At 47.0% G+C, this 12,125-nt stretch overlaps 1 protein-coding gene across 4 annotated transcripts in view; it reads right to left on the bottom strand.

Annotated features, from left to right (window-relative positions):
* Positions 1-249: 249 nt before the first annotated feature.
* LOC139253654 (zinc finger protein 239-like) overlaps positions 250-12,125 on the bottom strand; it is a 42,507-nt gene continuing 30,631 nt past the window's right edge. For 3 of the 4 annotated variants that reach the window (XM_070873497.1, XM_070873498.1, XM_070873496.1), the window contains exon 3: positions 250-1,605. In XM_070873497.1, the coding sequence (XP_070729598.1) occupies positions 665-1,255 (591 nt within the window). In that variant the 5' untranslated portion in view covers positions 1,256-1,605 and the 3' untranslated portion in view covers positions 250-664. Of the gene's footprint in view, positions 1,606-11,396; positions 11,577-12,125 lie in introns of those variants that run through there. The other variant, XM_070873500.1, reaches the window with a different exon arrangement.

Below are 12,125 nucleotides of genomic sequence, written 5' to 3'. Positions count from 1 at the left end.
ACATGAAACTCAAAAGATTAGCATGCAGGTAAAGCAAGTAATCAGAAGGCAAATGGAATGCTGGCCTTTATTGCAAGGGGGATAGAGTATGAAAGTAAGGAAGTCCTGCTACAATTGTACAGGGTATTGGCAAGACCACACCTGGAGTACTGCGCACAGTTTTGGTCTGGACTTGTCTCCATTCCCGTGCCAAGGGGATTGCTATACCAGACGGGAGGGGCAACATTTGGGGACACGGATTCCCCACTAATTCCCATTCCCCTTCTTTCTGGTGGATAATGGAGGGGCCACTGTGTGTAATGTGCAAGTCAGTAAGAATTGTCAGCAAGCTCTTTCTAATTGGAGATTTTATTCATGTGGAAACTTTCACACACTATTGTAGATTTTATACCAAAGATCAGTTTAGGATTAAAGTAAAAGTTCATAATTTTATTGCAAACTGAATTTCTGTTGAGAGTCGCTGAATTAAGGGGAAAGATAACACACAGCGTTTCTTAAATGGACACTGCAGCCCCGAGAACACAATCAGCAATATATCCAGAATATTAAAGTCCAGCCCAGTTATAGGGTTATCAGCAGAAACAAACCCCAACTGTCAGAATGAACATGGTTCAGTCGGGATGTGATTAACAGCAGCAATAACAGTAGATTCCAACTCCTGCAGTCACTTGTGAACTCGCTGGTGTGTCAGCAGGGTGGATGATGTAGCGAATCCCTTCCCACACTCAGAGCAGGTGAATGGCCTCTCCCCAGTGTGAACTCGCTGGTGTCTCAGCAGGTGGGATGACCCAGTGAATCGCTTCCCACACTCAGAGCAGGTGAACGGCCTCTCCCCAGTGTGAACTCGCTGGTGTGTCAGCAGGGTGGATGATGTAGCGAATCCCTCCCCACACTCAGAGCAGGTGAATGGCCTCTCCCCAGTGTGAACTCGCTGGTGTCTCAGCAGGTGGAATGAATGAGTGAATCCCTTCCCACACTCAGAGCAGGTGAATGGCCTCTCCCCAGTGTGAACTCGCTGGTGTCTCAGCAGGGTGGATGACCGAGTGAATCCCTGCCCACACTCAGAGCAGGTGAACGGCCTCTTCCCAGTGTGAACTCGCTGGTGTGTCAGCAGGGTGGATGACCGAGTGAATCCCTTCCCACACTCAGAGCAGGTGAACGGCCTCTCCCCAGTGTGATTGCGTCGATGAATTTCCAGCTCTGATGGTGATCTGAATCCCTTCCCACAGTCACCACATTTCCACGGTTTCTCCATGGTGCGGGTGTCCTTGTGACTCTCCGTGGTTGGATGATCAGTTGAAGCCTCGCCCACGCACAAAACACATTTACAGTTTCTCCGCACGGTGAATGGTGCGATGTTTTTTCAGGCTGTGTAACTGGTTAACGCTCTTTCCACAGGCAGTGGAACACTCACTCGGGTGTGTGTGTGTCTCGGTGTCTTTCCAGTCACACTGACATTTGAAATCTTTTCCCACAGGCAAACATTTCTCCTTCCACTTTCAAAGGCCAATGATATTCAGGTCCTGAAGAATCGATTGACTCCGTCAGATCTTGACGTGATGTTTGGTTTGTGCTTCCTGTCTGAAAATCTCCCCTTCTAATATTCTGTAAAAAGAGATAATAAAACTCATCACTGTCAGTACAAGACAGAAATTCAGAATAGACAATCTAGGGACCAAGTTTCGACAGGAGTTGCTCCTATTTTTTTGGAACAACGAGTTTTTTTTGAGAATCCTAGAAATCGCAATTCTCCCCATTTAGTTTGCTCCAGTTTCAGTCGGTTAGTTCAGTTTTTTTTTTCGTTCCGTTTCTTTTTAGTGCAGTTTTTTTTCCCAAAAGGGGGCGTTACCAGCCACTTACGCCTGTTTTGGCCATTTAAGTGAGTTGAGACAGCGAAAAGTTACTCCAAACTAACTTAGGCCTGAGTCAATGTCCACTTTGATATGCTCAGAAAAACCTTGCAGACACTTTAGCAATCAGGCGCAGGTAGCCAGAGTTAAGGGGAGAGGGAAGTGAAGTTAGAGGGAAGTTAGAGGATTTTCCAAAGCATTAAACACTTCTCTTTTAAAAATAAAGAACCATCATCAATAATAAATGATCAATAAATCAATCAATAAATAAATCAATAAACAAAAAAAATCAATAAATCAATAAATAAAAAATTCTAAGTTCCTACCTCACCTACTGCAGCACCTATGCGTTGGGAAGCACCGGGAGCCCTCCAGCAGCACACGGCCCACACTCAGCCCTGCCTGCCTGCCTGATTACATTTTCAAGGGGAAGAGCTCGGGTGTGCCCAGCCGCCGAGGTGGTGGTCCGGTGGGGCCCGCTGCCGAGGAGGTGGTCGGGCGGGCCGGCGAGGAGGCCTTGAGGTAAGAGGAGTGGTGGCGAGGTGAGGCCCGAAGTTGGGCAGCGGCGAGGCGAGGGGTGGTGAGGCGAGACCCGAGGTTGGGCAGCAGCGAGGCGAGGGACGGTGAGGCGAGGCCCGGGTTTAGGCAGCAGCGAGGCGAGGGACGGTGAGGCAGGCAGGCTACTCGACCAGGGATAGGGTCACCTGGAGCCACGATGCGCTGGGAGGGCCAGGAACTACTGCGCATGTGCACAGACTCCACTGTGCACGCGCGCAGCTGCCGGCACTTTTTCGGCGAAGGGCTGTAGCTCCGCCCCCCACTGCTTCTGCTGCGCTGAGTCCAAAGCAGGCCTGATCATCGTGGAGAATCACGAGGTGAGTATTAGGTGCGCTTTTCCTTCCAGAAAGTCGGCGGACCTCTCGGAGGTGCGCCATTCTACGGGTCGGTCGAAACTTGGCCCCCGAGTTTCCATGGAACATACTTTCCTCTCTTGTTCTTCCAAAGCTGTAAATCCCTGTCCCACACATTGTCCCTCCTGCTGTGCTGAAATCCAAAACCATCGCACATTTCTAGACTGTTTCTCCTCCACTCCTAGTTTTCACCACCAATACTGGCTGGGTTCAGAAATACACTCACTGGTTCCCCTCCCTCTCCTCCCCTGAAGGTGCTGATTCTGGCTGGGTTCAGTTCTACATTCACTGGTTCCCCTCCCTCTCCTCCCCTGAAGGTGCTGATTCTGGCTGGGTTCAGTTCAACATTCACTGGTTCCCCTCCCTCTCCTCCCCTGAAGGTGCTGACTCTGGCTGGGTTCAGTTCTACATTCACTGGTTCCCCTCCCTCTCCTCCCCTGAAGGTGCTGACTCTGGCTGGGTTCAGTTCTACATTCACTGGTTCCCCTCCCTCTCCTCCACTGAAGGTGCTGACTCTGGCTGGGTTCAGTTCTACACTCACCAGTTTCTCTCCAGTAGTGACCTATGTGCCCAATCTCCCTGTGTGAACCTCAACAGTGAGTGTTGACAGGCCTTTCCACTGTCCTCACCTGAGGCCTCACACTTGCATTTTCCAGCAGGGTCACTGGACCCTCCTCCCAATTACTCAGTTTCTAAACGATAAGCAGATAAGGGGTTATGGGGAGTGGGCAGAGAACATAAGAACATAAGAAATAGGAACAGGAGTAGGCCATACGGCCCCTCGAGCCTACTCTGCCATTCAGTAAGATCATGGCTGATTCGAGCATGGACTCAGTTCCACTTACCCGCCCGCTCCCCATAACCTCTTATCGGTTGAGATACTGTCTATTTCTGTCTTAAATTTATTCAATGGCCCGGCTTCCATAGCTCTCTGAGGCAGATTCCACAGATTTACAACCCTCTGAGAGAAGAAATTTCTCCTCATCACAGTTTTAAATGGACAGCCCCTTATTCTAAGATTATGCCCTCTAGTTCCAGTCTCCCCCATCAGTAGAAACATCCTCTCTGCAGTCACCTTGTCAAGCCCCCTCATAAATCTTATATGTTTCGATAAGATCACCTCTCATTCTTCTGAATTCCAATGAGTAGAGGCCCAAACGACTCAACCTTTCCTCATAAGTCAACCCCCTCATCCCCAGAATGAACCTTGTGAACCTTCTCTGAACTGCCCCCAAAGCAAGTATATCCTTTCGTAAAATTGGAAACCAAAACTGTACGCAGCGTTCTAGGTGTGGCCTCACCAATACCTTATATAGCTGTAGCAAGACTTCCCAGCTTTTATACTCCATCCCCTTTGCAATAAAGGCCAAGATACCATTGGTCTTCCTGATCACTTGCTGTTTCGGCATACTATCCTTTTGTGTTTCGTGCACAAGTACCCCCAGGTCCCGCTGTACTGCGGCACTTTGCAATCTTTCTCCATTTAAATAATAACTTGCTCTTTCATTTTTTTCTGCCAAAGTGCATGACCTCACACTTTCCACATTATACTCCAGCTGCCAAATTTTCGCTCATGCACTTAGCCTGTCTATGTCGTTTTGCAGATTTTGTGTGTCCTCCTCACACATTGCTTTTCCTCTTATCTTTGTATCAGCAGCAAATTTCATTACGTTACAATCAGTCCCTTCTTCCAAGTCGTTAATATAGATTGTAAATAGTTGGGGTCCCAATACTGATCCCTGCGGCACCCCACTAGTTACTAGTTGCCAACCCAAGAACGAACCATTTATCCCGACTCTCTGTTTTCTGTTAGTTAACCAATCCTCTACCCATGCGAATATATTGCTCCCAACCTCCTCAATATTTCCTCATAAGTTCACACACTCATCTCTGAAATCAACCTCGTGAACCTTCTCTGAACTGCCGCCCCTCTCCTCCCCTGAAGATGCTGACTCCGGCTGGGTTCAGTTCTGCATTCACTGGTTCCCCTCCCCTCCCCTGAAGATGCTGACTCCGGCTGGGTTCAGTTCTGCATTCACTGGTTCCCCTCCCCTCCCCTGAAGATGCTGACTCCGGCTGGGTTCAGTTCTGCACTCACTGGTTCCCCTCCCCTCCCCTGAAGATGCTGACTCCGGCTGGGTTCAGTTCTGCATTCACTGGTTCCCCTCCCCTCCCCTGAAGATGCTGACTCCGGTTGGTTTCAGTTCTGCACTCACTGGTTAACATAAAAACATAAGAAATAGGAGCAGAAGTAGGCCATACGGTCCCTCGAGCCTGCTCCGCCATTTAATACGATTATTTGTGATCCGATCATGGACTCAGGTCCACTTCCCCGCCCGATCCCCATAACCCCTTATCGTTTAAGAAACTGTCTATTTCTGTCTTAAATTTATACAAATGTCCCAGCTTCCACAGCTCTCTGAGGCAGCAAATTCCACAGATTGACAACCCTCAGAGAAGAAATTTCTCCTCATCTCAGTTTTAAGTGGGCGGCCCATTATTCTAAGATTATGTCCCCAAGTTCTAGTCTCTCCTGTCAGTGGAAACATCCTCTCTGCATCCACCTTGCCAAGCCCCCTCATAATCGCATATGTGTTTTGATAAGATCACCTCTCATTCTTCTGAATTCCAATAAGTAGAGGCCCAACCTACTCAACCTTTCCTCAAAAGTCAACCCCCTCATCTCCGGAATCAACCTTGTGAACCCTCTCTGAACTGCCTCCAAAGCAAGTATATCCTTTCTTCAATATGGAAGCCAAAAGTGCACGCAGTATTCCAGGTGTGGCCTCACCAATACTGTACAACTGTAGCTAGACTTCCCTGCTTTTATACTCCATCCCCTTTGCAATAAAGGCCAAGATTCCATTGACCTTCCTGATCACTTGCTGTACCTGCATACTAACCTTTTGTATTTCATGCACAAGTACCCCCCAGGTCCCACTGTACTGCAGCACGTTGCAATTTTTCTGCATTTAAATAATAACTTGCTCTTTGATTTTTTTCTGCCAAAGTGCGTGACCTCACACTTTGCAATATTATACTCCATCTCCCAAATTTTTGCCCATTCCCTAAGCTTCTGTCCTTTTGCAGATTTTGTGTGTCCTCCTCACTCATTGCTTTCCCTCCCATCTTTATATCGTCAGAAAACTTGGCTACATTACACTCGGTCCCTTGTTCCAAGTCATTAATATAGATTGTAAATAGTTGGGGTCCCAGCACTGATCCCTGCGGCAACCTACTTGTTACTGATTGCCAAACCGAGAATGAACCATTTATCCTGACTCTCTGTTTTCTGTTAGTTAGCCATGCTAATATATTGCCCTCAACCTCCTCAACATTTCCTCATAAGAACCTCCTCATCTCGGGAATCAACCTCGTGAACCTTCTCTGAATTGCATCCTCTCTCCTCCCCTGAAGATGCAGACTCTGTCTGGTTTCAGTTCTGCACTCACTGGTTCCCCTCCCACTCCTCCCCTGAAGGTGCTGACTCTGGCTGGGTTCAGTTCTACATTCACTGGTTCCCCTCTCTCTCTTCCCTGAAGGTGCTGACTCTGGCTGGGTTCAGTTTTAGACTCACTGGTTCCCCTCCCTCCCTTCCCCTGAAGGTGCTGACTCTGGCTGAGTTCAGTTGTATACTCGCATGTTCCCCTCCCTCCCATCCGCCCCGTCCCTTAAGGCGCTAACTCTGGCTGTGTTCAATTCCACAGTCACTGTTTCCCCTTCCTCCCCTCTCCAGCAGGCAGAGTTTAGGGAGCTAGCAGGGAGATTAAAAAGCAGGACCTCAAAAGGTAGTAATCTCCGCATTACTCCCGGTGCCACGAGCTAGCGAGTACAGAAATAGGAGGATAGAGCAGATGAATGCGTGGCTGGAGAGATGGTGCAAGAGGGAGGGCTTTAGATTCCTGACACATTGGGACCACTTCTGGGGGAGGTGGGACCTGTACAAACCGAATGGGTTGCACCTCAACAGAGCCGGGACCAATAACCTTGTGGGAGGGTGGGGGTGTTTGCTAGTGTTGTTGGGGAGGGTTTAAACTAGCTTGGCAGTAGGATGGGAACCTGACAATAGATTCAGCAGGGAGGGGAGCAAAGCTGGAATTAGAAAGCAAAAATAAAGAAAGCGAGTTTGAAGGAGAGAGGAAACAAGCAGGAAAAAAGGGTAAAAAAAACAAACTTAAAGGCACTTTGTCTAAATGCACGTAGCATTTGTAACAAAATAGATATGTTGACGGCACAAATTGAGACAAATGGGTATGATCTGATAGCCATTACAGAGACGTGGTTACAAGGTGACCAGGACTGGGAATTAAATATTCAGGGGTACTTGACAATCCGGAAGGACAGACAGAAAGGAAAAGGAGCTGGGGTAGCTCTATTGATAAAGGATGGAATCACTGCAATAGTAAAAAACGATATTGTCTCAAATGATAAGGATGTTGAAACAGTTTGGGTGGAGATAAGGAACAATAAGGGGAAAAATTCACTGGTGGGCATAGTCTATAGGCCCCCGAACAGTAGCAACTCTGTTGGTCGGAGCGTAAACCAGGAAATAGTGGAGGCTTGTAAAAAGGGAACAGCAATAATCATAGGTGGTTTTAATCTCCATATTGATTGGATAAATCAAATTGGTCAGGGCAGCCTTGAGGAGGAGTTCATGGAGTGCATAGGGACAGGTTCCTTGAGCAGTATGTAACGGAACCAACCAGGGGGCAGGCTATCTTAGATCTGATCCTGTATAATGAGACAGGATTAATAAACAATCTCCTAGTAAAGGATCCCCTCGGAATGAGTGATCAGAGTATGACTGAATTTCAAATTCAGATGCAGGGTGAGAAAGTTGAATCTCTAATCAGCGTACTAAGCTTAAATAAAGGAGACTATGAAGGTATGAGGGCAGAGTTGGGTAACTTGGACTGAGAAAATAGATTAAAGTGCAGGACATAGAAACATAGAAACATAGAAAATAGAAAATAGGTGCAGGAGCAGGCCATTCAGCCCTTCCAGCCTGCACCGCCATTCAATGAGTTCATGGCTGAACATGAAACTTCAGTACCCCCTTCCTGCTTTCACGCCATACCCCTTGATCCCCCGAGTAGTAAGGACTTCATCTAACTCCCTTTTGAATATATTTAGTGAATTGGCCTCAACTACTTTCTGTGGTAGAGAATTCCACAGGTTCACCATTCTCTGGGTGAAGAAGTTTCTCCTTATCTCGGTCCTAAATGGCTTACCCCTTATTCTCAGACTGTGACCCCTGGTTCTGGACTTCCCCAACATTGGGAACATTCTTCCTGCATCCAACCTGTCCAAACCCGTCAGAATTTTAAACGTTTCAATGAGGTCCCCTCTCACTCTTCTGAACTCCAGTGAATACAAGCCCAGTTGATCCAGTCTTTCTTGATAGGTCAGTCCCACCATCCCGGGAATCAGTCTGGTGAATCTTCGCTGCACTCCCTCAATAGCAAGAATGTCCTTCCTCAAGTTAGGAGACCAAAACTGTACACAATACTCCAGGTGTGGCCTCACCAAGGCCCTGTACAACTGTAGCAACACCTCCCTGCCTCTGTACTCAAATCCCCTCGCTATGAAGGACAACATGCCATTTGCTTTCTTAACCGCCTGCTGTACCTGCATGCCAACCTTCAATGACTGATGTACCATGACACCCAGGTCTCGTTGCACCTTCCCTTTTCCTAATCTGTCACCAGTCAGATAATAGTCTGTCTCTCTGTTTTTACCACCAAAGTGGATAACCTCACATTTATCCACATTATACTTCATCTGCCACGCATTTGCCCACTCACCTAACCTATCCAAGTCACTCTGCAGCCTCATAGCATCCTCCTCACAGCTCACACTGCCACCCAACTTAGTGTCATCCGCAAATTTGGAGATACTACATTTAATCCCCTCGTCTAAATCATTAATGTACAATGTAAACAGCTGGGGCCCCAGCACAGAACCCTGCGGTACCCCAGTAGTCACTGCCTGCCATTCTGAAAAGTACCCATTTACTCCTACTCTTTGCTTCCTGTCTGACAACCAGTTCTCAATCCATGTCAGCACACTACCCCCAATCCCATGTGCTTTAACTTTGCACATTAATCTCCTGTGTGGGATCTTGTCGAAAGCCTTCTGAAAGTCCAAATATACCACATCAACTGGTACTCCTTTGTCCACTTTATAGGAAACATCCTCAAAAAATTCCAGAAGATTTGTCAAGCATGATCTCTCTTTCACAAATCCATGCTGACTTGGACCTATCATGTCACCATTTTCCAAATGCGCTGCTATGACATCCTTAATAATTGATTCCATCATTTTACCCACTACTGAGGTCAGGCTGACCGGTCTATAATTCCCTGCTTTCTCTCTCCCTCCTTTTTTAAAAAGTGGGGTTACATTGGCTACCCTCATGAACAATGGTGTACATTTAAGGAGATATTTCACAACTCTCAAGAAAAATCTATTCCAGTGAGGAGGAAAAGGTGCGAGAGAAAATAGAGCCATCCATGGCTAGCTAAAGAAATAAAGGCCGTTATCCATTAAAAACAAGGGCATACAAAGTGACCAAATCTAGTGGGAGGATAGAAAACTGGGAAGCTTTTAAAAACCAGCAAAGAATAACTAAAAAATGAGTAAGAAAGGGAAGATAGACTGTGAAAGTAAACTAGCACAAAATATAAAAACAGATAGCAAGAGTTTCTATAGGTATATAAAAAGGAAAAGTGTGGCTAAAGTAATTGTTGGTCCTTTAGAGGACGAGACCAGGGAATTAGTAATGGGGAACAGGGAGATGGCAGAAACTCTGAACAAATATTTTGTATCCGTCTTTACGTTAGAGGACACTAACATTCCAACAGTGGATAGTCAAGGGGATCCGGGGGGGGGGGGGGGAGGAACTTAACACAATCACTAAGGAGGTGGTACTCAGTAAGATAATGGGATTAAAGGCAGATAAAACCCCTGGACCTGATGGCTTGTATCCTAGGGTCTTAAGAGAAGTAGCGGCAGGGATTGTGGATGCATTGGTTGTAATTTACCAAAATTCCCTGGATTCTGGAGAGGTCCCAGCAGATTGGAAAACTGCAAATGTAATGCCCCTATTTCAAAAAGGAGGCAGACAAAAAGCAGGAAACTATGGACCAGTTAGCCTAACATCTGTGATTGGGAAAATGTTGGATCCATTATTAAAGAAGCAGTAGCAGGACATTTGCAAAACCAAAATTCAGTCATGCAGAGTCAGCATGGATTTATAAAGGGGAAGTTATGTTTGACAAATTTGCTGGAATTCTTTGGGGATGTAACGAACCGGGTGAATAAGGGGGAACCAGTGGATGTGGTGTATTTGGACTTCCAGAAGGCATTTGACAAGGTGCCACATAAAAGGTTACTGCACAAGATAAAAGTCCACGGGCACGGGGGTAATATATTAGCATGGATAGAGGATTGGCTAACTAACAGAGAACAGAGAATCGGGATAAATGGTTCATTCTCTGGATGGCAACCAGTAACTAGTGGGGTGCCACAGGGATCAGTGCTGGGACCCCAACTATTTACATTCTATATTAACGACTTGGAAGAAGGGACTGAGTGTAACGTAGCCATGTTTGCTGATGATACAAAGATGGGAGGACAAGTAAAATCTGCAAAAGGACACAGACAGGCTCAGTGAGTGGGCAAAAATTTGGCAGATGGAGTATAATGTTCGAAAGTGTGAGGTCATGCACTTTGGCAGAAAAAAAATCAAAGAGCAAGTTATTATTTAAATGGAGACAGATTGCAAAGTACCGCAGTACTGTGGGACCTGGGAGTACTTGTGCATGAAACACAAAAGGATAGTATGCAGGTACAGCAAGTGATCAGGAAGGGCAATGGAATGGAGTATAAAAGCAGGGAAGTCTTGCTACAGTTGTACAACGTATTGGTGAGGCCACACCTGGAATACTGCGTACAGTTTTGGTTTCCATATTTACGAAAGAATATACTTGCTTTGGAGGCAGTTCAGAGAAGGTTCACTAGGTTGATTCCGTGGATGAGGGAGAAAGGTTAAGTAGGTTGAGCCTCTACTCATTGGAATTCAAAAGAATGAGAGGTGATCTTATCAAAATGTATTCGATATAAGGGGGCTTGTAAAGGTGGATGCAGAGAGGATGTTTCCATTGATGGGGGAGACTAGAACTGGAAGGCATGATCTTAGAATAAGAGGCCATCAACTTAAAACAGAGAATAGGAGAAATGTCTCCTATCAGAGGGTTATAAATCTGTGGAATTCACTGCCTCAGAGAGCTGTAGAAGCTGGGACATTGAATAAATTTAAGACAGAAATAGACAGTTTCTTAAACGATAAGGGGATAAGAGGTTATGAGAAGCGTGCAGGGAAGTGGAGCTGAGTCCATGATCAGATCAGCCATGATCTTATTGAATGGCGGAGCAGGCTCGAGCAGCTGTATGGCCGACTCCTGCTCCTATTTCTTATGTTCTTATAAGGTGCTGACTCTGGCTGGGTTCAGTTCCACACTCGCTGGTTCCCCTCCCCTGAAGGTGCTGACTCTGGCTGAGTTCAGTTCTCGACACTGACATCATTCACTTTGTTCCTGCACAAAGATGGCCGCGCACGCGCTGTGCTACTCACTGAATCAAGATGGCCGACCATTTTACCAGCCTTCCTGCACCAAGCTGGCCGCCGTTAATCTGGGCCTGTGACCGGGAGAAAGCCCCGAAGCTGCAACCGCCGATGTTCCGGTTATTATTCCGGGCTTGCGGCGGGCACCGGTTGTTTATGAAGCCTCCCCGGCACCCCGCTGGTCCATTATTCCGCTCTGTACCGTTGAAAACAACACTTCTGTGGAGCCTGTCTAAAATGTGTCTCCTCCGCCATTACACGCGCCGCCCATGCTCCAAACACAGCCAGGATCCGCGCATGCGCACTGAGCTCCTGTAGTCTGGGTGAGGCACATTCTCCCCTGCGGGGCATGCTGGGTACATAAGAGCATGAGAAATTGGAGCAGGAGTGGGCCACCCGGACCCCCGAGCCTGCTCCCCATTCAATAAGATCTTGGTTGGTCTGATCATAGACTCAGCTCCACTTCCCTGCCCGCTCCCCAGAACCCTTTACTCCCGTATCACACCTAGAGGACTGTGCACAGTTTTGATCTCCTTATCTAAGGAAGGATATACTTGCCTTGTTTAGATACAGAGTAAAGCTTCCTCAACACAGTTCCACCAGACATTCCAAGGGCAAGTACAACACAAGTTAAATACGAAGTATATCTCCCGCTAACCTGTCCCAAGCATTCCAGAGTAGATACTACATTGGTTAGATACAGAGTAAAGCTCCCTCTACACGGTCCCAAACACTCCC

This window comes from Pristiophorus japonicus, unplaced genomic scaffold (genome assembly GCF_044704955.1).
Source record: "Pristiophorus japonicus isolate sPriJap1 unplaced genomic scaffold, sPriJap1.hap1 HAP1_SCAFFOLD_495, whole genome shotgun sequence".
Taxonomy (NCBI): Eukaryota; Metazoa; Chordata; class Chondrichthyes; family Pristiophoridae; genus Pristiophorus; species Pristiophorus japonicus.
This window is presented reverse-complemented; position numbering and strand designations above follow the sequence as displayed.